The sequence below is a fragment of the Podarcis raffonei genome, chromosome 15 (assembly GCF_027172205.1).
Source record: "Podarcis raffonei isolate rPodRaf1 chromosome 15, rPodRaf1.pri, whole genome shotgun sequence".
In the NCBI taxonomy this organism is placed as follows: Eukaryota; Metazoa; Chordata; class Lepidosauria; order Squamata; family Lacertidae; genus Podarcis; species Podarcis raffonei.
Genome location: NC_070616.1, coordinates 17,770,956 through 17,797,828, shown reverse-complemented (window position 1 = coordinate 17,797,828; position 26,873 = coordinate 17,770,956). Strand labels below are relative to the sequence as shown.

Sequence of the window (26,873 nt, the reverse complement as noted above, 5' to 3'; positions counted from 1 at the left end):
TTTTGCTTGCTAAATAAACCAGGTTGGGCGGGCAAGGAAGAATAGGTAAGAGTCAGTCATGCAAGGCTGAAGTCTGTCCAGCTCTGTTGCACCTCTAAAACCCCCAAATGTCAAAAACAAGGCATTAAGAAGCAGCTTCTCTGTCTCCAAAGCAAATTCATCTTAGGAAGCTTCACTTGAGGAAACCAACCCAGCCACAAAACTGATTTGGACTCTGCAGGGGCTGTTCTGGGTGGGTTGTCCTTCGTAACTTAGCAGACCCTTGTTCCCCAGACTTGGACGCTCCTATCTCTCCCAAACGTAGAGAAGGAACAGGCCCCCTTGTACAGATGACCCAATGAGTCTTGTATGGCTACAAAACCAAACCGAGTACTTACTGTCCCGTTTTGCCTTAATGATATCTGGATCAGAAGCTAGGAGTTAAAGAGAGAGAGAGAAATACATTAATTGTGCAGGCCCCGTTGTAGGGGGAACTCAGCCAGTCTGCATTCCCTGGAGACACAAAGGTTAGCCCATCCCTCTCCCTACTTTGATGGTCTCCAATGCAAGAATCCTTCGTGAGAATCCAGAAGTGGATGAGTCACCATGACTCAGCCAAAAAGATGTATTTCATTTCTTTGTCGTGGATTTCCCTCCCAAAAAATCCACCCGACGCCGCAGTCTGTACTGCAGACCCATAAATAAACTTCTGAAGTACGAATGAAGTAGCATTCTTATAGTTCCTCGGTTAGCAAGTTTTGCTGCAGGAACATTTTTAATTAGGATGGTTTTGGCAGGGAGCAGGGAGATATTACCATCAGAATCGGAGCACAGGGTGGGGGGCAGGGGGTGTAGGGGAGGCAATCTTTACATTCCTTTTTCTGAAGAGAAAATTCAAATGTCTTCTGGACCTTTAATATGCCAGCCCCAGGCCTCTCTCCCCCACCGGAACCCCTCATTATAAGGGTGCAATGTTTAAATTTACTCATTTCCTAAAATGTATACGCTGCTTGATTGTTAAAAAACAACAACTCCTCCTCAAAGGGGTTTACAGAAAAAGATAAAACAATAACATTATCAATAAGAAAAGTGACTTAAAATAAAAATAAGACTAAAAACAGATTAAAACTCACATCAACTTTCTTAACATGTGGGTAGGGTTGTCTAAAGAAGAATGTTTTTAGCAGACGCCAGAAAGAGGACTGCAAAGGCGCCTGCCTGAATCAATAGGGAGGGAGTTCCAAAGTGCGGGTGCCACCACACAGAAAGAATGAGTTCTTACAAACATGGAACAGGTATTATGGGGCACCTATAATAGTGTAGCCTTTAAACAAAACAACATTTTGGAAACAAAAGAAAAGCCTTTGTGTCTTACCCTAAATAAAAGAAACCTCTTAAAGTTCCCTGATAAAGCTCTGAAATGCACAAGCACCTCGGCCGTTTTGTACCTGACCATTGACCAAATCTGTCGGAAGCCCCAATAAACCCTTGCCCTGAGTCCTAACTTTTTGCAGATGTTGAGCAGTTAGGGAAAGTTTGGAGAACCGATCTTTTAAAAGGGAAAGTTCTCCAAACTGTTCCTAACCACTCAGCAACTGCAGAACGTTAGGACTTAGGGCATGGGTGAATTGGGCCTTCCAAATGGCTGAGTCCCCAACCCATAACAGCCCAAGGACTCAGCTACATTAGTCAAAATACAGCGTTATAAATGCGTTATAACACTGTGACACCAGATGGCGGTGTAGAGCTGAAATGACCTTTTCAATTGTGAGCTTTACAATGGTTTTTAGCAGATCGTTTTCAGAGCGTTTGTTTGATAGCCGTGCAGATCTAGCCCTAGTCAGCCACTATGTCTTCCCCACACATATTTGGCTCTCATTTTCCAAAGCCAAATAGGCAGCTGAAATTTCCTATGGGATGAAACACTCAGGTTCTCACAATCAAGGCTGAGGTGACTGAACAGGAGGTGGGGAGAAGAGAAGAGAGACTTACGGAAAGCGACGACCGTCTCAACTCGCATTTCATAGCTGCCCCTCTGTTTCATCCCCGCCTCATTTGAAGCCTGGATGTTGGCCATGGCCCTGTCAAGCGCTTCCACATTGTGTTTAGGGACACTGAACTCTGACCAGTAGTAGGCTATAATGCTGCCCTCGCTGCTCGGAGAGGAGGAAAAAGAGGCAGATTAGGAATCTGGACCAAACCATCAGGGTTGCAAAGAAAATCACAGAATTGTAGAGTCGGAAGGGACCCAAAGGGTTGCAGAAAGCCTTGGCCAACCCTGACTGCCCCAATCACTATAATCCAGAGCTTTCCAAACTGTGCGTCGCGACACATCAGTGTGTCTGCTGCAGTGTGTAGGTGTGTCGCGCAAACGCTCCCCACACTCCTCCCAGGGCTGGAAAGGGGTTAGTTTGACCTCCGGTTTGCTAGGAAAACTGAATCACTATGTCACGAAATGATGCACATCCAAAAGCTCTGCTATAATCTATTGTGAATATTGGTTTCCTTAAGGCCTGGGTCTCTCAAACATACTAGCAGGACAACAGAGGCCATGTTACAAATGAGTATCATTTAAGGGATTTTTGCACCATTACTGTGCAAACCCATGTTCAGAAGAGCAAGTATGAGTTTGCACATCTCATCGTTTGCAGACACCGGCTTTTTTCCACACAGCTGGGGTTTTTTTCCTGCCTTACTAGAATGACATTTTAAACAATAATTCTGAGTGATTTTTCTCAACTTGGTCATTACCCACCTGAATGCGACGATCTGAGTTTCCTTGTGAAAAGGACTGACATCCTGATTATTTTTATAGATGTTTATAAGCTAAAGATGAGAAAAGAGGTTACAGTTTAGTGTAAATAAAGGAACAGGTAGATGACTAGCAAATTCAGAGGTCAGAAGGGAACTACACTTTCTGGCTATAACCATTTTGTCATCGTCGTCAGATTCTATAGGTCAACCAAATACAGGCTATAGCTCAAAACAGACAAAAACGGACAAGTCTCAAAAACATATCATAGCACATATGATTAAAACATTATAAAACACTTCACAGAAATACACAAAAGGAGGAAAATGGCGAGAAACTCTGGACGCAAGACTCTAGGGTTTTCCTGAGTTGAGAGGCTTTTAGCGCAAACTTCACTGTGTTAAACATAACGGTTTGTTTGAGCTAAACAACAGGTAATTGATTCTATTGATGTCACTAAAGCTAGCAATCAACTTGAGGGATTTCTTTAAGTATTTAGCCCTCGGAATTTCATATACAGTACAACATATAATGAATAGTGTCCTCAACTGACAGACATACAGATGCAGAGGCGCTGTTCTCGGGGTGTTTTTATATTGCCCTTCCAGGAAGTTGCTTTGGGCTGCAAGTTGAGCTTGTCTCTAGGAATCTGAGGGTCATCATCTCAGCGGATTCCAAAACATGGAATCCACTGATTGGAAAAGCAAATGGGGGGGTGGCTTTATTACATTTAAGTAATAAGAGCATTTAAGTCAATTGAGCTTCCCTTGGGTAAGTCTCACAGTAAAGCAGTTCAAGTGAGAAAGAATCAAACCAGAACCATCTATGGGTTTGAAAGGATGTATACAGAAGTAAGATTTAAGGTTGAAAAGAGGGAGGGTGGGGTTCACCTCACTTGAGCCCAGAAGCATGCAAACCCTGCGGCCCTCCAAACATTGTCAAACTACAACTCCTCGGCCCCTGGCCATGCTGGGTGGGGCTGATGGGAGCTGGCGTCATTTAGTTCAGTCCTGTGTCTCCAGCCCAACACACCAGAGACGCCCATGCAGCTGGGCGGGGTATAAATAATAAATATTATTATTATGCTACACAATCAATGACACTTCGCCAAGTTTGCGCTGAGTTCAGGAGCTGCTTACCATTTTCTTCACCTCCCTGGCCAAGGCAGCGAATTCAGGAGAGTTGGAATTCTCGTAAGCATCGATGAAGTTGCGCCCCACGAGTCTCAGGTGGCCATTGTAGACTTTCTGCACAGGGGCATTCCTGTCTAAGAGAAGCCATATTGCGGGTGAAAGATAAGAACAGTGTTTAATGGAGCCTGCTCTACACCTACAGGTCTAGAGGTGCCTGGAACAAATGGGCTCCAGTTATTATTATTTTTATTTGGACAGTTCTGCCCCAGTCCAATTGCTCCAAATCCAGAGAAGCCTTTATTTCCTGGGTGCCCATTAACAGAACCAAGCGACCTTCCATCAAGCTTTAGAAAATAAGCAACACACTCCTTTGACTTCCGTTCTTGCAGCTCTGCAATCTGGTTTTCAAGGAGGCATTTTCAACACATACTATCCGGCAGGTTTTGTGAGTGGTTCCCAATATATAGAGATCTGCACTCAGGGTTCTACGTTTTTATTATCATTCTTCCCCAAAGTCCCCACTGGATCAAGTTCACCCCTTTTGGTGAATTGATTAAACCATGGGATTTCAAATAAATGTGCAATTAATTGCTACTGTTTTTAATTTCAATGCGCTATTCTCTTTTTTAGTGGGTCACGCAAACCACTACAGTCGTACCTTGGATCCTGAACGCCTTGTGAGTCAAACGTTTTGGCTCCCGAACGCTGCAAACCAGGAAGTGACTGTTCCAGTTTGTGAACGTTTTTTGGAACCCAAATGTCCAACGCAGCTTCAGATTGGCTAAAGGAGCTTCCTGCAGCCAATCGGAAGCCGTGCCTTGGTTTCCAAACGTTTTGGAAGTCGAGCGGTCTTCCGGAACGGATTCTGTTCGACTTCCAAGGTATCACTGTATTCTGAATCATGCTTTTGATAGGGTAGAGTAGAGGGCATTGGGGATGAATTTCTGAAACCCAGGGGGCAGGGCCCTGGAAAAGGTTGGGAAACACTAATCTAAAGTGTAAGCTCCTTGGGGCGAAGACCACTATTAGCTTATGCACATTGCTGGTGCTTATGAATAATAAAATCAATAGTCTTCTTCAAGTTGTGGTGTGTTTAGCATCTTGGTTATACAACTTCTGCCACATGCAGCCAACAGTTATTTAATTTTGTGCAACACACACACACGCCTGGTGATTGAATCTACATTCTTCTGTTTTGGCTGGTATGGTTTTACTTGTTTTTACAACTGTAATTGTTTTTAGAACTAACTGTATATCAGATAGACAATGGACGTATAAACCTGAATCCCACTCTGAAGGGTTGGGGAAAACTCCATAGCAGGCTTGGGGGTCACACAAGGGGGTGAAGGTTCCACAGCATGAGCAGTTGTTATTCCGCTCACGCAGTGATTTGGCTGGATTTTAAGTTTAAATTGGCTTAGTCAGCAGGTCAATAAACTAAAGCTTTGGCCAACTGATCCACCAAGGGAAATGTTTTAATTGGTGGGGTTGCCTATTGAGGACAGATGATATTCCCAGCCTGCTCCGATGTGTCCTTGTAACAGAGAATAAAAATTTTAAAGGTGGCAAAAAACTTTGTTTATTGAACTGCGGTTTCTCCCCTGCTTCTTCCAATATCTTTAAAAGGCAGGAGGTTTTCATAACTGATGGTTTTTCCAAGGAAAGGGCTTTTAATAGCGCTGCACTGGTTTGTTTTTTTATTATGACCTGTATTTCAGTATATTAGTTTTTTTATATTGTTTTGATTCTATCAGCGTCGAATTGTTTTTTTTCTTAATGATGATCTTTTATATGCTTTTAGCTGTCTGCATTTTAGCTGTCTTGCTTAATCTGTGTAAGCCTGCCTTGAATCCCAGTCTGGGCAGAAAGGCGAGATCTAAATAAATATAATCATAATACCATGCGGCAACCCCACACCTTGCAAACCAAGGCTCACTTACATCTAAAGTGCCAAACCAGGAACCCAGCAAGCAGGGAAAGGAGGAGACAGACCAGGACGATGGCTATCGCCGCTATGCAGCGCTTGGGACCCCTCTTCTCCACCTTCTTGGCGTTCATGGTGGGGAGGAACTCCAACCCTTCTTCCAGGCCGTTCATATCCTAGGGCGAAGCAAACACGGAATCAGGCTGCCATCCCAACAAGGCGCTCATGTACTCCTCCCTCCTGCAGATCCCCAACCCCAATGACAGGGCCGGCCCAAGATATTTCACTGCTTGAACAGGAGAGCTCAGCCAATTACTACTGTTTATTGAATTTATGAATCTCTCAACATGCAAGGAATATCCAAGAGAATCTGTTCCCGCAGCTAAGGAAAGAAAGCCCACAAGCACCTCTTTAAAAACAGAAATTGAAACGGCCGGTGCAGCTCTTTTCACAGCGCCCCAAAATTAGCCGTGTTGGAGGCAGCTGCCTCACCATGCCCAATGGGAGGACTGGCCTCTCCCACAGTGTGGATTCTGTTCCGTGGATCAGCATGACAATATTGGAGTCCTCTGCTATACACTGCCTTGTGGCATCAGGCTAAAAGATCTCTCCCCAAATCCAGAGCCATCCAGTTGTTTTGAACCACAGCTCCCAGCAGACCCAGACAAAACATCTGGAGCTTTGGGAGAGGGCCAGGGACTAGTCAAAATTCCTTTTCCTAGCACGATTCTTGAGGCTCCCAAACAAGGCAAGAAAGCAACAAAAGTCCTTGAAGTGGGGCAGGGAGAAAACCAGAAGGTATACAGCCCTTGCCCATGGAAGTTCCAATTTTTTTTTAATTGAATTCGATTCGATTCATGAATCGTTGCCCACAGAATTCCTAGGAGACATGTCAGAGTAAAAAATTGTAAAAGAACAATTACATCTAGCTATCATACAAACAGTGACAAATCTATTTTCCTTTAATCCCCCCCCCAAAATAATTAAAACAAGAAATAGAAAACGATGTAAGATAGCACCCATCACATCAAATGGCAGGGAGTTCCACAGGTTATTCATGCGCTGCTTGAAAAATGACTTCCTCCCTTTTGTCTGCCCTAAAGCTAAAGCCAGCCCTCAAACCGGCTGAAGTTCTAGCTTTACAACAGAGAGAAGGCAGATAAAGAGGAAGTAATGCAACCTCTGTATAGTGAATAGGAAGCTGAAAAAGAGTTCAATTTTTTGATAAGCATTAGAAATAACCAAGGTTGCTCCATTAGAGTGCTCAGTCTGCTATAAGCCAAGCTTTACCTGCCTGCCTTTTTTACAACCAGCCTGAGAGGAGGGGACCCTTTTCAGGGAACACTACTAGAAAACTAGAAACTGCTATCCCCTATTCCTCTCCCAGACCTAAGTCCCTGGAAAGAGGGATTGATTGTTCAACCACACCAGCTGGAATGTGTCGCTGAACCTCTGGCTTGTGCCAGAGAAAAATGTGTTCGAGAGAGTAGAAGCCAGCCCACAGCACAAAAGGAAAAAATGCACACCAATTGCTCCATCCATTTTTGCCCCTGGCCCTGCCTACCACTGCCATGTGGCCCCCAAGAGGTTCCCAGAAGGGAATGTGGCCCTCAAGCTGCAAAGACCACCCCACCCCATACCTGTCGCATAGGGGAGAAGCACAGAGAGAGACCCCATCTGTTTGTCCAAGGCCACATTAAACTCGTGAGAAATAAGCAAAAACCAAACTGGGGGCTTGCCAATTCTTCATTCCTCCCTTTAGGCCATACAGTGGTACCTCGGGTTACAGACGCTTCAGGTTACAGACTCCGCTAACCCAGAAATAGTACCTCGGGTTAAGAACTTTACCTCAGGATGAGGACAGAAATCATGCAGCGGCGGCACAGCAGCAGCGGGAGGCCCCATTAGCTAAAGTGGTACCTCAAGTTAAGAACAATTTCAGGTTAAGAACGGACCTCCAGAATGAATTAAGTTCTTAACCCGAGGTACCACTGTACCAGCTTAAAAAGCAGCAACCCTACAGGAAAACAGCCGTCAAATGAGGGGAGAGGGGAAGCCACTTCCCTCTCACCTCAACAACCCTGAAACTGTGAACAAAGGATCTGCCCCCAGAAGGCACAAACACACACACTCATCCCCAGAAAGTGCAGTGGAACAAAACGTGTTGCTCACACACTTTCTGCAAGAGTTTCGGGGACTTCCGTGTTCCTTTCTGGGCTGCCCATCCCTGCTCAGGCAGCACCTGCGGAGCAGAACCAAGCCAGGCCGGCTCAGCCAGGCCACGCCTCACTCATGGTTTGCGCTTTTGGCGTCCACAGCTCCAAGGTGACAGACTTCCGCCTGTGAAGTCAGCAACTTTCAGCTGACTGGAAAAGATCAGAGTGTCTCTCCCCCCCCCCCCTTTAGCCGGGTACACTTTCTTAGAAGCAAGACACAACCCTACATCCTCCTTTCTAAGAACATCCAAACAGCCTGCTGGAACAAGTCCATGGCCCATCGAGTCCAGCATCCCTGCTCTCACAGAGGCCAAACCAGAAGCCTCCAGGGGAAACCCACAAGCAGAATTCAAACACAAGAGCCTTTTCCCCACTCATCCACCTGTGGTTCCAGCATTCAAAGTTATTTACTGCTTCTGGCCGTGGAGGCAGAACATAGCTCTCATGGCAGGTTCCCATTTCTCTCTCTTCTTTTAAATCCGTTCTAAAATCCCACCTTTTTCCTCCGAGGACTTGGATTCGAAGGCCTTAATCCTCACTCGGAGCTCTGTGTCTGAGCCGAAGGACTAGAAACGTGGCTCACATCCGCCTCTCGTCACCCTGGTCTCTCCCCACCACAGCCTCTTCTTTCAGAACATAGTGCCTTAGTGAACTGAGATCTCTGCTGCTCACGCAAAACCAAGACATTCGGCGCCGGATGAGCAAGAACGGCAGCCGGGCCTTGCACAATGACTTTATTTTCGGCTGCTCTGTCTGTCTGTCCGCAGCTTGTGACCGACAGACTTGAATACAAGGCAAACTGCCAGGGTTCTGCAGCCGTGGCCAAGCATTGCTACAGGAAATGGTTGATTTAGAGGTCAATCTTCGGCCCACCAGATGCTTCACCATGCTGTTTTTACTGTAATCATCTGTACGCTTTTAATCAATCATTTATACTTAGATATTGTTTTAGTTCTATAAAGGTATTGCTGTTGTTTTCCTATGTTTTTAACTCTTTCTATCTGATCCGTAAGCTGCCTCAAGTCCCTGAAAAAGACAGGCTATAAATAATAATAATGTGGTTGGACTCCCCCAGCAGCCCAAGGCAGCATGATCAGTCACTGGGGGTGGTGTGGGTTGCGGTTCAAAAGCATACGGAGGGCCATACCAGAGGAGGAAGCATGCAGGAATCAAGGAGGAACTGGGCATCCAAACCACAGCTGCGTAACTGTCCTCTGTGGCAAAGCCATTCCGAGCACAGAACCGCTCTTGGGACCCCCTGAAAGGGGAGAGCAGCCTTCCCCCTCCACACACACCTGGTGTCCTCCAGATGTTTTGTACTGCATCGCCCATCAGCCCAGCTGTGCTGCCTGAAGCTGATGGGAAATGCGGTCCACAACAGCTGGAAGGAACCAGGCTTGGGAAAGTTGCAAGAGAGCAAACCAGAACTCTCGGTTTGCTTTGTTGTTTATATACTTGAGCCTAAATTTTTCTACTTATCTTGCAATACTGAATTTATTCAGTTTCTGCCAAATGGTTGATTTTTGACTTTACCAACATCCTTTGTTTCAGCCTTCACTACATTGTACAAAATATCCTGGAAGCACAGCCAATTATTATTTTTAATTATTTATTGAAAGCACTACCGGCCTGTAAGGTTGGATTTGGCTTAGAGAGAATATAATCCACCTGGGAACCATCACAATTTATATGTGGGGAAAGACAATACTGTACTTGGCTAGGTGCATCAATGGACTCATTCGGTGTAAGACATCTTCCTGTCGGCAGGAAAGCAGAAGGGAAACAGGGCCTGGTCTCTGCTCTGAGTCCACTGGGAGACTATATCCCCTGCCTAAATCAAAGTATCAAGGAAGGGCTTTGCATGAAGTAAAGTCCCAGGTTCAATCCCTGACACCTGCAGGAGGTGCTGGGATAAAAAGCCTGCCTGAAATCCTGGCTGGCTGCTGCCAATCAGAGCAGACAACACTAAGCTAGATGGGGACAGAGGGTTTAACTTGACGTAAGGCAGCTGCCTCTTCTCCTCTTTCACTGCCTGTAATCATTTACTCAGGGCTCACTTCCTTCTCCAAGAGAGAGAGAGTCCTCTCACGCCGCTGTTGCGTAAGTCTGGTTTCATTCAACCCTGTTTGTTACTTATCCCTTTGATGACTCAGACCTCAAATGAAACACAGAGGAAATATGTCCAAGTTAGGCCATATGTGAAGTAGTTGGTCAGCGAGAGCCATTCCAGACAAGTTTAGAGGCTTAGCCAGAAGGGAGAAACTGCCCTTTCCTTCTTCCAAGCTGCTCCCAGGATCTGATTCAGTGACCCCCCTCCCCAAGGCCAAATGAAGGTCTCCGGCCATAGAGAGTCACCCAGCTGATATTGCTTGAATTAGAACAGGGTCTCCCAAACCTTTTCCCCCCACCCCATGGACCACTTGAAAACAACTGGAGGTCTACACACACAAATGTAAAACAAATGTAAATGTATGTGTTTTATATGTTAATAAATAAATAAAAATCATTAATAATCATGAAAACAACTGGAGGTCTTGACAGACAGGTTTCCTGTCAGCTGTAGTGATTGCAACGTGCCGCACTAGGTGCAGCAAGATTTTAAATTGTGTAGCCGCATCTTTTGTTCCTTATGCTGCAGGACAATTTGCATTCCGAAGAATTCAAACTGTAATACAATGAAATGCAACGTAAGAAATAAAAGATGCAATGAGAAGACCGCTAAAAATCATTAGGAACATTGAATAAGACGGGCGAGCTGTCTCCCGTACTCAGCCACAAATGCACAGACAGGGATAGCTCGCTCGGCAGAGCATGAGGCTCTTAATCTCAGGGTTGTGGGTTCAAGTTCCACATTAGGCAAATAAGATTCCTGCATTGCAGGGGTTGGACTAGATGACCCAACAATTCTAGGATTTTATGTCATGGGCTAAGTGAATGGAGCTCAGAGGCCACTCGTGGTCCACAGACAACAGTTTCGAATCCTCCAGCTTAGAAAAAAGCATGAGAGTAGCTCAGTGGTGTAACACCTGTTGTCGGAGCCCGAGGCCACAACCCCCCTGGTACCCCGCCATGCTACGCCCCTTGGGTAGCCGCCCACAAAGGGCTAGCCAGAATGGCAACTCAGTACCTAGAGGGGTGAGAGTCAAAATAATCTACATGGTGCATGCTGATGAACTACAACTCCCATCAGCCCCAGCCAGCATAGCCAATGGCCAGGGACGATGGGAGATGCAGGCCAACCACACCTGGAGGGAACCATTTTGGCTATCCCTGCTCTCATTTCTCTAGGTCCTGGGATAGAACAAAGGCTCTTTAATTCTGACTTTTCAGATCATTTGAATGATGCATAAGGGATGGAAGACCCTGCCCTACATCCTGCTTTGTCACTGTGGCTAGTATTATCCCCTCTCGCATCCTCCTGCTCAACTAGGTGCTGATGGGGAGCCAATGTTGTATAGTGGTTAAGAGCGGTGGACTCGTAATCTGGGGAACCGGGTTCGCGTCTCCACTCCTCCACATGCAGCTGCTGGGTGACCTTGGGCCAGTCACACTTCTCTGAAGTCTCTCAGCCCCACTCACCTCACAGAGTGTTTGTTGTGGGGAAGGAAGGGGAAGGAGAATCTTAGCCGCTTTGAGACTCCTTAGGGTAGTGATAAAGCGGGATATCAAATCCAATAAGCAGGACTCTGAGAGCAACAGACTCTGAGAGCAATAGAATATTGTCCACAATATTCTAATTTTTTGAGTTTCACCTGTATGTACAACCAGCATGACTAGCAGCCACTGGTCACCTTATCCCCCATGAATTCGTCTTAAGCCCTTTCCAAAGCTGTCTGAGTTGGTGACCATCACCACATTGTGCAGTAGCTAATTCGATAATTTGACTATGTGCTGAATAAGTAAGTATTTTCTCTTGCCTGTTCTGAATATCTCACCATTCAGCTTCACTGGATGACCATGAGTAGAAAGGGAGAAAAACTTTCTATTTGCTTTTTATTTGTGCTGGGGGGAAGAGGCCAGAGGAGGAAGGAACCAAAGAATTTAGGAGATTCTAACTACAGTCAGAGAGGGGTGAAGAGGACAGATCATCTGCATAACATTTTCGGGCTGGACTAGTCCTTCTCAAGCAAACTGAGGAGTAAAGTTTGCTCAACTCCTTCCTAAAGGGGAAAAGAGAACCGGCACAAGCAGAAGTCAGTTTCGGATCTATCCAGCGTGTGACTGTGCCAGCCTCTTTGCAGGCATCACGAACCAAGGGGCAGGGGGTGTCGCAATCGATACACACACCATGAGGAATGCTGACATCACTGTTTCTATATGCAGTCAGCAAGTTTATTTCGAGTATTATGACAATCATAAAGGAGTCCCTGCCCTTGGGAAGACAATCTAAAAAGGCACGACACAAAAGGAAAAGGAGTTGGGAGGGAGAAGGAACAGAGCAAGTTCAGAGAAACGAAAGTTTGTCCATCACCTTTTCATAGAAATCCCCATGGCAGCATTGGATTATCATGCCAGGAATTTAGAGTTTTTTTGGCGGGGGGGGGGGGGGAGGACAGGGGGACAGAAAGAGAGTAAAAAAGCCAGCTGTCCAGTTCAAATCTCACTGCAGGTTTATGACCCGCCATGTTGTTTTTATTCTGGTTTTGCATTGCTCTGTTTTTATTCCATGCTAAAATGGACAGCTTAGTCAGCAGATAACGGTGCTCTTAATCACAGGGCTGTGAGTTCAAGCTCCACCTTGGGCAAGGTTCCTGCATTGCAGGGGGTTGGACTAGATGACCTACGTGGTCCCTTCCATCTCTTACGATTCTAATATTTTTAAACTTTACTGGAATCTGTCAACAGAGATTCGGTTATTATTGGGCAGTAAAGAAGTGAAGTTCTGGAAATTGAATAAATAAATTGATTACTGTCAGAGTCTGCACCACCCAGCCTGCAATACAAAGAGTGCAATCTTGATCGATCATAAACCGGGTTTGTTGTAAAGATTAACCAAAATAATCCTACTTCAGGGACTGTGCCAGCAGCAAAAGGCTTGCTGTACTCTGGACCAGGAAGTCCTCACCTCCAACAGGAGCTCATCAGGCCTGCAGCTCCCTATGTACACTTACCTGGGAGTAAGCCCCACTGAGCGTGGCAGGGCTTACTTTCTATGTAAACATGTATAGAACTGAATTGTCAGGGAAGCTGTGTTAGTCTCAGAGCCCTCTCCCTGTAGCCATAAAACACTGATCTGCCTGGTTTATTCCAAGGATTGTTGAAATTGTTTTTGGTTTTAAAAAATGAATGCATTTGTACTGTTCAGCCAAAAGGATTCCCAGATTGGATAACAAATATAAAGACAGAGAGGAGAAGCAAACAGGCAGGTTCCGAGTCAGAATTCCTACAAACAGTGCTTTTTTTCTAAAAAAAATGTTTAGGGGTACTCTCATTTTCCTACTCATATTGAAATACTGCCCTCAACGAGACCGAACTTAGATTCACAAAATGTTTAGGCGCAGGCATGGCCAAACTTGGCCCTCCAGCTGTTTTGGGACTACAACTCCCATCATCCCTAGCTAACAGGACCAGTGGTCAGGGATGATGGGAAGTGTAGTCCCAAAACAGCTGAAGGGTCAAGTTTGGCCATGCCTGGTAGGGGGTATGTGTACCCCTGCGTCCCCCCCAGAAAAAAGCACTGCCCACAAACAACCAGCTGGGGTGGGAGTAGTTCAAGCAGAGGAGAAGCCATAAAGGAGCTAATATGTCTATAGGACCAATGGAGTGGCCCTGCTCCCCTTCTCTCCCTCTTCTCTGCAGCCTGATGGGAAGGATGGGAACAGCCTGGTGGAGCTGTTATCTCATGGGAAGTAGAGCATGCACATTCGTTCTAGATAAGGGCGATCAGACCTTAGAGACAGGTGCCTATGAATAAAGTCCTTCCTCCAATTCTTTGCTGCACATAGCATGTGGGTTTGCCCACTCTCAACACTTCATGGGGAAACCCAGCTAGATGAGCAGAGTATAAATAATAAAATTATTATTACTATTATTATTCATTTTCATTTTTTTATCCTTAAAAAAAATCCTCTATTTTCTTTAAAGAAACAAGACTAAGCCAAACAGAATTAGTTTTATAGCAGCTTTCCAACCACTGCACCCAAAGCAAGTCGGCGGGGGGGGGGGCGATCCCTTGTTCCATCAAATGCTCCTTAAATCTTCTGACTATGTCACAAGCGATGGCTGCTAGTGGCAGGTTACGAAGGGCTATGGTCCGATTTTGAAACAGGAAGCACCCAAAGATTTATGGTCAGTGGATCAGGGCCATTTCACACTTTACACAGCAACTAACCCGGGTTTACCACTGCAAGTACACTCAACAGGAAGTCAGGGGCCAGTCCTGGCTCTCTGGCAAGCATGCAAATCAACTCATGGCTTTTTAAACACCCATTTGTCACAGTCACACATTATATTTGATGGTGTACACCAGGGGTCAGCAAACTTTTTCAGCAGGGGGCCAGTCCACTGTCCTTCAGACCTTGTGGGGGGCGGACGCGGACTATATATTTTTTTTGGGGGGGAATGAACAAATTCCTATGCCCAACAAATAACCCAGAGATGCATTTTAAATAAAAGGACACATTCTACTCATGTAAAAACACACTGATTCCCGGACCGTCCGTGGGCCAGATTTAGAAGGCAACTGGGCCGGATCTGGCCCCCAGGCCTTAGTTTGCCCATGGTGTACACTTTAACACAACAACACATTAAAAGATGTCCAGGCACCAACAGGAGATTTTGATCCTAACCAGTAGTTAATGCAATTATTATTATTATTATTATTATTATTATTATTATTACTTAACCCAAACCCAATGAGATTATATATATACTGTATATTTGTAAATAAAGGGTTAAAGAGCCCCAAACAAACCTGATGGCAATCCATATCCATCTTCTGCAAACAAACAGTCCTCCCCGCCCCCCTACTTTGCAGCAGAGTCTGTTTACATTCTGGGTGTGCAAATTACAATGCGGAACTAAGCAAAGGCCAGCCTCCCTTCCCCATGGCAGACAAGATGAGGCAGGTCAGGGAGGAACAAAAATAACACCATCAAGGCTCTCCATCTATGCATCTGAAAGCTCTTCCCTTCCAGGGAAGCGCTGGGTTTTTGGACAGTGTGTAGGAGGTCAAAGGACTCTGCAGAATGCACTGTAAGAGTGTGCGGGGAGATCTGGAGGGCTGTGTGCTGCACGCAGAGTGATCTTAAACCCAGCCAGATGGGTGGGGTATAAATAACAAGTTGTTGCTGCTGCTGCTGCTGCTGCTGCTGCTGCTGCTGCTGCTGCTGCTGTTGTTGTTGTTGTTGTTGTTGTTGTTGTTGTTGTTGTTGTTGAAGAAGAAGAAGAAGAAGAAGAAGAAGAAGAAGAAGAAGAAGATCATCATCTTCTTCTTCTTCTTCTCTTCGGAAATCCCACTTAGTCCAGTGAGGTTTACTTCCAGGTAGCGGGGCACAGGGCTACAGCTGTAAATAATGTGCTTCCACTGGCCACAAAGTCCCTGGTTAGACTGCTGCCTAAGGTCTCCATTGATTAGGTGGTCACCAACGTGCTGCTAGTTTGCAGACACAGCTCTGCATTTGCAACACAAGCCCAGTAATAATACTGGCCTTCCTTACAGGGTGGCTATAAGAATTTCTGAGAAGACAGATGCTCAGTAGCATTGTAAAGTATTTTGCATTTAAGTAACAACCACAACCGCGGCACCACTTTGGCCAGCCGGTTCTTTCAGCTTTGAAAAAGGCAGAGTTTGTGCAGCTGGGTCACAGCCCTGCCCAGGATGAGACCCAGAATCTCTGGCCTGGGCGTGATGTTCACTGGGTAGCCTTGGACCATCCCCTCATCTCAGCCTAGGCTACCTCCCAGGATTGTTGAGAAGACGAGGAGGGCAATCTGTATTTATTTAATTATTGCATTTATATCTCACCTTTCCTTCAAGGAGCTCAAGGTGGCATACATATATCTCTTCCTCTCAATTTTATCCTCACCACGCCCCCAGGTGAGATAGGTTAGGCTAAGAGTGGGTGGGTGGCCCAAGTTCACCCAGTGAGCTTTGTGGTTGAGTGAGGATTCGAACCCCAGGCTCAGAGGTCCTAGTCCAGCTCTCTAACCACTACACCACACTGGCTCCTATGTATATAGCTTGTGTGTCTTGGAAGAAGGAAAGGATATAATGGTGAATAATTAACAACACAGGGCAATGTAAAAAACACAGAAGGAAAGTGCTTCACGTTATATGCCACTTGGTGGGTTTTTTTGGGGTGGGGGTGGGAGATGCTCACTCAGGTAAGTGGCAAAGAACAGTGTGGCTATTTTAAAAGACTTCTCCTTAGTTACTGCTCATTTGCAATAACTAAGCAATTTTCAAATGTAAAGGCAGAGTAAAAAAAAAAGAAATAAAATCTTTTAAAACATTCAAATAAGCATAGTAAACTTGGGAAGAGGTGAAATCTGTCCTTTTCTGTTCCATGACACATTTCTTCCTCCCAAAGACTTCTGGGAACTGTAGCTTGTTAAAAGTGCTGGGAACTGTAGCACTGCAGGGGGCAAATCACAGTTCCCAGGATTCTTGGAGTGGGCATATTTTAAATGCATGATGCATACGCAACCTTGGCCTGTTTTAACCCCATCATTCTGTTCTGTTTTCACCATGATCCACCAATCTAAAATGCCCCTCAAAATATGTGTTTTGAGACTTTAGGATGGATAGCCAAATCCTAATCCTTACCCCATTCAGAAGTGAGCGAATCAGGTAATTTCTGCACAGGGATTTGCAAAGATCAAATCCCTTGAGCATCACTAGGTAAAGTAAAATGAGATCTTAGATACTGTTGAAAACTAAAATTGCCTGCCGGCTTTCGTAAGGGAAGGGGAATTTTGTATGAACCCAGTTAGGAAAAAAGAAAGTGTCAACATCCCTAGTCATTAAGCTGAAGGATCTACATCACTGCTTCTTCAGTGACTCACCATCACAGAGCACCAACTGGAGAGGGGGTTAAAGAGAGGCAGAGAGATCTCTCAAAATATACTGAAGCCTGAAGGATATTTTTACCAAGTTTTTCTTTTTAAAAATCGACTGGCCACAGCACCCGGAAATTCATCAGGTGGCTTTTTCAGGCTTCAGCAAAATCTCATGCTGAATTTGTTCATCATGTTATAATATAAATTGTGCTGTAGAGAGGAGACCCTTCCTGGTTTTATGCTGGAATGCAGAACAACATTTTGAGCTGCAGTTAATGTTACATCTTTTTTTAAAAAGAACTGAACCTAATTCCAAGTTTATAATGAAAGCGGAGTCAGGAATGCGACAGGAAATAAGATCAAAGCAAAGGAACAGCTTCTAGCCTCTTCCTAAAGTATGGGGGGAAGTAGCACGGAAAATAAGCATGTATTCCTATTGGAGGAAGGGCTATAGCTAAGGGGGAAGGGTAGCTCAGTGGTAGAGCATCTGTCCTGCATGCAGAATCCCCCAGGTTCAATCCCTAGCAACTACAGTTAAGGCTGGGAAAAGACTCCCTTGCCTGATACCCTGGTGGGCCACTGCCAGTCAGTGCAGACACTACTGAGCTAGATTAACCACTGGTCTGATTCGGTATAAAGCCACTTCATACATTACATATGCAATCCTAAACCTGCTTGCCTGGCAGTAAGCTTCACTGAGCTCAGCAGGGCTTATAAATGTAAAGGTAAAGGGACCCCTGACCATTAGACCCAGTCGTGACCGACTCTGGGGTTGCGGTGCTCATCTCGCTTTATTGGCCGAGGGAGCTGGCATACAGGTTCCGGGTCATGTGGCCAGCATGGCTAAGCCGCTTCTGGTGAACCAGAAAACGCCATTTACCTTCCTGCCGGAGCGGTACCTATTTATCTACTTGCACTTTGTGCTTTCGAACTGCTAGGTTGGCAGGAGCAGGGACCGAGCAACGGGAGCTCACCCCGTCGCGGGGATTCGAACCGCCAACCTGATCAGCAAGTCCTGGGCTCTGTGGTTTAACCCACAGCGCCACCCACCTTAGCAGGGCTTACGTCTGAGTAAAACACAGTTAGGATTGTGCAGTAATGCTGCCCACTTATCTGGGAGCAAGCCCCCTAGAATACTGTAGGGTTTACTACTGCATAAATATGCATAGCATTTGATTGTGTAGGTTATGCCAAAATAGCAAGCCATCGACACAAGTTTGCTTCAGGTATACAATTCATTCAGGCCACAGGGATTGACTTTATTTGGAGAGGTATGTCGCTTGCTTTTAAGAAAGAAGAAACAGAGATGATGTGCCCTCAGCTGCTGCAGTCCTCTGGGATGCTTTTATGTATTGGAGGGGAGGTTTGCCAACAGCAATAGGAGTTTTGAGGAAGGGAGAGGAGAAAGGAAACCAGAGGCATCCAGTGAGGCTTCAGCAAAGATTATCCAGTGTAAAGGGATAGTGATCATGGTGATGCCAAGATGGCAGCTCCCCATGTTTGAAAGGCATATTCACTGCTGCTGCTGCTGCCACCACCTCACACCATTAAGTTGGGCAGCTGCCATTTTGAGTTCCCCCAGCAGCCCCTCACAGGTGTTAAGATCAGCAGATGGTAGTTTCTGCTTGGTATTTTCTCAGGCATCAGAAATGGGGGGGGGGGGGGGAGGCACTATTTATAGCTGCCCCTGGGCTTTGCAATCTCCTCCCTAATGATACAACCCTTTCTTCTGGCCTTGACACAGTGTATATATAAGGACCTACCATGTATATTGGCTGCAATTTGTTTAAACATACAGTCTTAAAAGTGATTAAAATAGTTGAAACTGGGCCTGGGACGGTGCAATGAAGAGAAGGAAGAATATAATCTAGAACGATGATGATGATAGAATTGTGAGGTTGTAAGGGATTTCCAAGGGTCATGTATTCTGACTCTTGCAATGCAGGAATCACAGCTAAATAATAATATGTATGTGGATTTTCCCCAATGTAGCTTCTCTCCATGGGACTGTGGGAAATTTTAAATGGTGGTTTATCAACCCAGCCGTTGTCCCCAGGAAAGCCTGAAAGACGGGGGCCCTTACATAACATGGCATCCAGAAGTGGGCGCTTTTACTGAGCCCCACCCCCTCAAAGAAAAAACCCACCTGGAACTGGCCCTGCATGCTTGTCTTGCAGTTCTAAGCGAGGAGGAGAGATATGAGCTTCCACATTTATCATCCACAATAATCTTGAAAAGTCTGATCAACGGAAAGAAGAGATTTCATCTCCTCCAGATCATCGCAGCACATTTTAAGAGCAAGGTCGAATGGAGCCAAGTTCAAGTTTTAATTTTAAAAAATTACACATTTAAAAACAGGATTGGCTTTAATTAAGGAAAGCCCACACGCTTCCCACATAATAGAGAGGCCTCCGCAGACCTCACCCAGGGGGAGGCAGCAGCTACCCAGCCAGGTGTCCTCAGTTCACTGGCTCAACTGGAAAGTCTACTTGAATAAGAACAGCCAGGCCTCTGACCTTAACAAGAGACTGTGAAATCGGCGCTACACAAAAGAGCAAAACAGGAAAGAAATCCGCAGCAGAGACCTTGACTTTTAATCTACAGCACCTACACTTTAAAACCACCGTGAAACACTGACCAAGAAAGGAGGACAATCTGCTTTTGACACTCCACTAAAATGGAATCCAAGGCTGAGCACACAGCCTCTGACGTCAAGTTTTGCCTTTCAAAATCTCCAGCACAAAAACAAAACACCTCTTTGCATTTGGTGAAATTTGGCCACCCAACATGGGGGAACCCAAGATGGTCCACTGCCAAACTGCTTATTTCAAAACAAGATGTCAGGTACCAGGATGAGCTCAAAGTGTGGCACCTCAGCATCTTTTGCAAGGCCATAGAATGGCTTTCTTTCTTCATCATAAAAGTTGTTCTGCCCGTTCCCTGGCCACCAAAAGCCAGCTGGGATGAACGCAATTGCCTTACTCTGTTCCAAAACATGCATAGGCTGAGGCTTTAACAGTTCTTGGAGAGGTGATTTCAAGGCTGAGGGACAGACACAGAAATGGCCGGTCCCTTCCAGCTGACTCCTGCCATGCAGGCTCAAGGCAGTTCATCTTCCGAACTTGATACAAGCCTAGCCCTAAAGGAGGAATCTTTCTTTTCTTCCTTCCTAGTGAAACGCTGCCATCCTAACACACACGCGCACCCCTCCTCGCAAGTAAGCCACACTGAAACGCGCGCGCCTTAAACCAGAGTTTAAGGGCCCCGATCCTGACCCGGTCATTAACTCTTAAACGTCCTCACTTTTCATGATACAGCTTGGGGAAAAGGTAAGAACAGCAGCAAAGAGATTGGCCACCAAAGACTCCTGTCCCGGACAATTTTCCGGGAATGATCCACAAGATCTGGAAAGGGAGCGCAGATGATCCACTCCAATCTCTCCCCCGCCCCCTCCCGAAATCTCCCAAACAAGCACTTACCTCCAATTTATTGCTGTACTTTAGGCCTGAAACATACGCCTTCGATGTAGCCCCGGAAGGTGGGTGATAAATGTTCATTTTTCCTTCGCTGGGAAGCCGGTAATCCTTCATATTTAATTTCCCCCCGCTTTATTCTCTCTTTTTTACAGAAAGTTTATGAAGAAGTGCGATGGAGGGGGGGACGGGAAGGGAGAAGAGAGCGAGAGGAAAGCAAGGCAGGAAAAGTTTCCAGAGAATCCCCACTTTGGAGATGTTCAAAGCAATTCCTGGCTAGATCAGGGAAACAGAAAAGAAGAATCGCGGCGGGAAGGGGGGGGGCTTTAGCCAGAAGCCATGGCCGGAGCAATCCTCGTCGGCGAGTCGAAAGCAGCGAGCAACGAGCAACTTTCTTGGAAAAGAGAAGGCGTCGTGTTCTTCTTCCTCCCTTGCAGCCTCGAGGGCGACTCCTTCTCCCCTGAGAGCTGGGGCTTTTCTCCCGGGCGCTGGGCGACTCGCTTCCCCTCCTCCTCCTCTCCCGCTCTGCAACTTCCTTGTGGGGCGCCCCTTCCGCCGCAGGTAGCCAGTTTCAAGGGTGGGGCCGCAGGGAGAGCGCGCACTCGCTCGCACGCGCGCTCCAGGTTTACCTGGGCCTCTTGGCCCCGCCTTCCCAGCAGGTGAACTGAGCAGGAAGTCAGTGTCTCTCTCCCTCTCCCGCCCCCCGGTTTCTCTCGGCATCCTTGCGGGGCAGGCGATTGGCTGGCGGCGTGAGGAAGCGCACCTGTTTGGCATGCAGAAGGCTCCGGGTTCAAGCCCCCAAGCAGCATCTCCATTCCCCGCCTGGAACTGTGCAGAGGCGCTGCCAGCCAGTGTAGGCAACCGAGATGGGCCAGTGGGGTCTGGCTCGGGGTAAAGCAGGTATGCTGGGGAGAAAGTCCGTTTTACAACTTGGTGCCAACAGTGGCAGGCCTGCTGCCTGATCCTACGCAGGAGAGCCAGTGCTACATATAAGCTAAACAAGCTATAGCTTAGGGCCCCAGTCTCTTGGGGGCCCCAAAAAATTTAAAGGGGGAAAAACTGGATGTACATTTCCAAAATATAGATAAAAAACAAACAAAATAAAATAAACCTACATATGTTTTGTGTTGTGTAGGCTCTTATGATGTAAGTAATGGGCCCCGCATATAGCATATAAGGTAAAGGGACCCCTGACCATTAGGTCCAGTCGTGACCGACTCTGGGGTTGCGGTGCTCATCTCGCCTTATTGGCCGAGGGAGCCGGCGTACAGCTTCCGGGTCATGTGGCCAGCAGGACTAAGCTGCTTCTGGTGAACCAGAGCAGTGCACGGAAACGCCATTTACCTTCCCGCTGGAGCAGTACCTATTTATCTCCTTGCACTTTGACGTGCTTTCGAACTGCTAGGTTGGCAGGAGCAGGGACCGAGCAACGGGAGCTCACCCCGTCGCGGGGATTCGAACCGCCGACCTTCTAATCGGCAAGTCCTAGGCTCTGTGGTTTAACCCACAGCGCCACCCAAAACAGTGACAATTTGTTGTTGACAAAGGACAGCTGGACATATAAAGGGCCCCATTACCTTCAGTAGCTTAGGGCCTCATCAAACCTCAATCCAGCCCTGAGGAGAGCCTTTCTGGATCAGAGCAAAGGTCCTACTGCTGCAGTTCAATAGTAAATCCCCTCTTCTCGGAGAACTCTGGGAACTGTAGCTCTGCAAGGAGACAAGGGAGTCTCCTAACAGCTCTCAGTTCCCAGGATGCTTTGGGAGAAGCCATGGCTGTTTAAAGCGCTTTAAATATATAGTGCATATGGGGACAGTTTCTTCTGGCTTTGCTCACACCAGCACCTAAATAGGTTTTGTTCCTGAACTTGGCCTGCAATAAAGACTGTGACCGATGTATCTTGCTGCCTTTCAGGGCTTTTGCAAGCTAGTTTCCCAGGATTCTTTGGGGGAAGCCATGACTGTTCAAAGTGGTATGAAACTGCTTTAGATGTTTATAGTGCAGATGTGGCTTATGTGGCACGCACTTCAGAATAAAGGCCCCACATTCTCAGTGCAGATCTCAGATGTCTGTTGATGGGACCAACCCCACAGCCCACCTATGACCGCGTGCCTCTTGCAAAGAGTAATTCCACAACAGTGTCAAAATCCCAGTGGGATCTTAGCGAGGCAGTGTGCTAGCCAGCAAGTTGGCTTCAGGTTCAAAGAGCACACGAAAGAGTGAATCATTGGGAGCGGCAGCCCCAAACAACAACAATCAAGAATTGCCCTGCACAGTGAGAATACGCAACAAAGAAATGTGTTACAGAGCAACACACTGCTAGGCCCAGTTCATTCCTTCTCCGGCCTCCATAACAGCTAGGAGACACAGGAAAATTTGTACAGACAAAGTGCTATTAAAGGCATCCAGTTCCTGCTCCCTGCTATATATAATGGCTTTGCTTATGTGCACAGCAGAGTGGGATGACTGAGAGTGGCCATTTTCACCTGTAGAGCCTGTAAACCTCCCCTGTGTTTTGTAGATATTAAGTGCAAATGGTGTTTTGGGGTGGCACAAATGGAAGTGCCGCTCACTAGCAGTGAAAGTCAATCACAACTTCCAATCACAAGCCAAATTAGTGAGTCAGATTTTTTTTAATTGTCTGAAGTCAACAGCCATCACAAGGGCCAAGTTAAGTTATCTTAGTTCGCCCACGTATCGTTCTCGTTAACCATATCTGAATTAATACAGTCCCACCCCCACAGCAAATAGTGATATATAAACAGCTGTAGCTAAGAAAAAGTGGCCAGTTCTGATCTCTGCCATGCAAACACGCAACAGATAAATTTAGATAAGCTTCTATAGATTCTCTCAGCCTCCCTTCTGCAATACTGAAGAAAAAATAAAATGAAGATCTGGCCTGGCTTCCAGAATGGTTGTGCAGATCACTGAAACCATGGGAAGTTCTTTGAACACTTGAAATATTCTCTATCAGATGCTGGATACTATTAACAGCATGTGATTGCGGCTGCATTTCAGGTTTACAAGGTCTTCCTTGGGTTTTGGTTCCTTTTCACTAGGAAACTGAGGTCACTGGACTTGGCTGAGAGTCACTTGGCTGAGAGTCACTTGGCTGAGAGTCACTTGGCTGAGAGTCCTGGAAGACCTGCTCTCTGCATTGCAAACATTTCCCACCTGGCCTGGGAGGGCAGGGCCCTGACTCCAGCTACAAAAACTGAGGCTGCTGAACAGAATACTGGGATGGAGTATTGCTATTAATTTCTTGGATCTTTATTTGGCACTTATGATTTATGTAGAAAATTTTCAGTTTGGTTGCATACTTTTGATGTTTATTTTCTATGACTGCTTTATGTTTGTAGTTATGTAATTTTTTATGCTGTAAAGCCATCTTGTACATGGTTTTAACTTTGGAAAGGCAGCATACAAATAAAATTGATGATGATGGATGATGATGATGGATAATAATACCAGAGCCAGGTAGCAAATAATGACTAGATGTTGAAGTCCAATGCGTAACGATGGCTCGGGGATGGAGTCAATTACCAGTTGCATGCCTGAGCCGTGCACTGGAGCGACCTGCATGTATGCGAGTACAGATGTACTGCGACTTAGGAATCCCAATACAAAAGCACCTGGGGCAGAGCAATTCAAACCCCCAATCCACCATGCTGTGAGGGGCTTAAATAGAGCCAAGGCACCCATCCACCCAGCTCTGCCAGCTTCCGCCATCAGAGTCCCACTAGGCTTGTCCATACTGCAGGAGCTTCCACAGGCATCAATCCAATTGGCAGTAGCCAGCAGAATCAGGTCAGCACAGAATTCACTGGATTCTGTGAATGTCCCACTGCAATAAGGTGACAGCAACCATCCTGACTCAGGCCTCTTCACTGTGACAGCCTAGGAGCTGGCAGTGCTCAGGGGCAGTTTTCCTGCTCCATCTACTGGCATGTGCCTGGGTATGTCTTGCTACTACTGGCCAGGGGTTGGAGTTATACCCCAGAACAGGCTACACAAAGTCTTGGCTAACGGTAACCGAACAATATACCTCTCAACTGGTGAGGAACACAAAGACTAAGAAACTAGCAATTAGCAGAGGAATTAAAGGAGAGGAGGGACATCATTTGACAGATGTGTTGGGGACAGCTTGTATTTCAAGCTTTAACCCTTAGAAGTTTAAGGAAATGATGGTGGGATGCCTAATAGAAGGCTGCCCTCGCCCCCTATGCAGCTGCGTGAGGTTTAAAATCAGCTTTAGGGGCCTGTGTCCTGTTTCTGTACGAAATCAAAGGAGCAGAGAAAGAGGAAAAGAAAGCCTGCTTTGGAGATGGGCAATAGGAATTTAATGAAGGAAAAGGGCAGTAAAAAAAGCTAGCAAGTCAGAAGCTGCAAGACTACACAAGCCACAAACTGTGGGAGGAGACAGGAAGGAGCGAGACATCTAACCATAAGCAAGTGTGCAAAGTGGTTCCTAGAAGCTAAACCATTGAAAACCTCTGCAGATGGGGCTGCAAAACTCTCCCCCCACACATCCCATTCCACAATCAGGTAGGTAGCCGTGTTGGTCTGACGCAGTTGAAATATGTTAAAAAATAAAAAAATTGTCCAGTAGCACCTTAGAGACCAACTAAGCTTTTGTGTGCATGCACACTTCTTCATGCACACAAAAGCTTATACCAAGAATAAACTTAGTTGGTCTCTAAGGTGCTACTGGAGAATTTTTTTATTTTTTAATATATTTCGATCCCATTCCACAAGGTCACTTACTTGCAGTATTTTCACTCCCCCTTTTCCACTTCAGGCAGCTTAAATATTAAGGGCTGTATCCAACTAAGTCCCATCTAGAGTAGACACATGGGAATTAATAAATTACATCATGTCAAGGGTCTACCTTGAGTAGGATTAGCACTAGATGCAACCCCCATTATAATATGTGTGTGTCCTTGCAAGTAACCAGCTAGGCAGTATACAGGGTTCAATCGGGGGCCTGGTCCAGTCAAGTATTGTAGCCTGAAATACATCGTGGAAAGAGGGGATTCCAGTCTCATTCTGCACCTCAACCATCAGATTTTTCTTCCAAGCAACCGGACAGAAGTGCCTTCCTGATATTATGTGTATACCATGTAGCAAAGGAAGTTGCAGCCTTCAACAGATCTCACACAACTGATTTACATATGGGACATTTACGAGAAAATGTTTGTATGCACTGCTTTGTCAGTGGGGAGAAGAAATACCTACACACTTGGAAGCCACGGGTGAGGTAGGTGGGTGAAAGCATAGAAAAAATTGAGGGAGGCGGGGGAATTTACATGAAGGGTACCAGGAAACGGGAAACATTTTGTATAAAAAGGAACATCAATGTTGTAGAGAGGTGATCATATTATCAACAGAAGCAATTGTGAAGGCTCCAAAGCAGACATACACACAGGAAGTTAATTTTGGTTTCAAACAAGAAAACAATTCAGTTTTCATCAATGTAATCTAGAAATAAAGGCCTCTTCCCACACTATTATTTATTCAGCGTATATAAAGTAAGAAGTTTGTAGTACCTCACTGAAAGTGGGAAAAACTCAAAACTTCTCTCTGTCAGTGCCCTCCAAACAATAGTTACCGTTTATTCACAAAAGCAGTTTTCCAGTAATCAATGTTCTGGACTAGACTACCACCAAGTCCTCTGTGCGGGACTGCCTTCAAAGTGTCTCTAGGAACATTCTATTGGTCCAGAATGCAGCAGCTGGGCTTTGGGCAGGTGCATATCCTTGGTAGCAGAGCTCCCTTTCTACATCCACTGCATGAACTTCCAGTCCATTTCCATCAAGGTGCTAGCGATTTACCTTTGCAGCCCTACAGGGCTTAGGTCCAGGATATCTGGAGGACTTTCCCTGCCCACTTCCCCAGATTTGCAGGAGAGGCTCTTATCCACATCCTGAAGGTGAGCAGCTAGAAAGTGGGAGAAGGCCTGTTCCTTGGCAACTCCTAGAACCCTGCCTCTTGGGAGGTACAGAGTTGACACTTTCTCTTTTAGTTTTCTGCCACCTGCTGGAAGACAGTTTTCATCCCAAGAAGCATTTACCTCATTGGGCTGATGAGAGTTTTACTGCACTGATCCACTTCTAATTTTACCTGCCAACTGTTCTCTGTTTGATTATTATTTTTTTAAGTTACCCACAACACTTAAGAACAGTTGAAAGGCAGGGGTTTAAATGCACCTGACAAGTAAATGTGGGTTTAAAAAGACAGCAAAAAACCACAGAGGAAAGGACTAAGTTTGTCCACTTTTGCTTTAGGCAGTTGGACTGGAAGGGATAGGCCAAGTTAAATGCCCAGTCAGGTTCCAGTGAAAAATATCCTTTAATTAGTTAACCAGGGAATCAGGGTCAATTCAAACACACACAATTT

General features: G+C 46.0%; 1 protein-coding gene across 2 annotated transcripts in view; it reads right to left on the bottom strand.

Moving 5' to 3' along the window:
- Positions 1-21,134, bottom strand: part of ST14 (ST14 transmembrane serine protease matriptase) — a 35,984-nt gene extending 14,850 nt beyond the window's left edge. The window contains exons 1-6 of one of the 2 annotated variants that reach the window (XM_053366999.1): positions 20,484-21,134; positions 5,805-5,964; positions 3,871-3,998; positions 2,735-2,805; positions 1,972-2,132; positions 378-413 (exon numbers count right to left, since the gene is read on the bottom strand). In XM_053366999.1, coding sequence (XP_053222974.1) covers positions 378-413; positions 1,972-2,132; positions 2,735-2,805; positions 3,871-3,998; positions 5,805-5,964; positions 20,484-20,594 — 667 coding nt within the window. In that variant the 5' untranslated portion in view covers positions 20,595-21,134. Of the gene's footprint in view, positions 1-377; positions 414-1,971; positions 2,133-2,734; positions 2,806-3,870; positions 3,999-5,804; positions 5,965-8,500; positions 8,520-20,483 lie in introns of those variants that run through there. The other variant, XM_053367000.1, reaches the window with a different exon arrangement.
- Between the last annotated feature and the right edge of the window lie 5,739 nt (positions 21,135-26,873).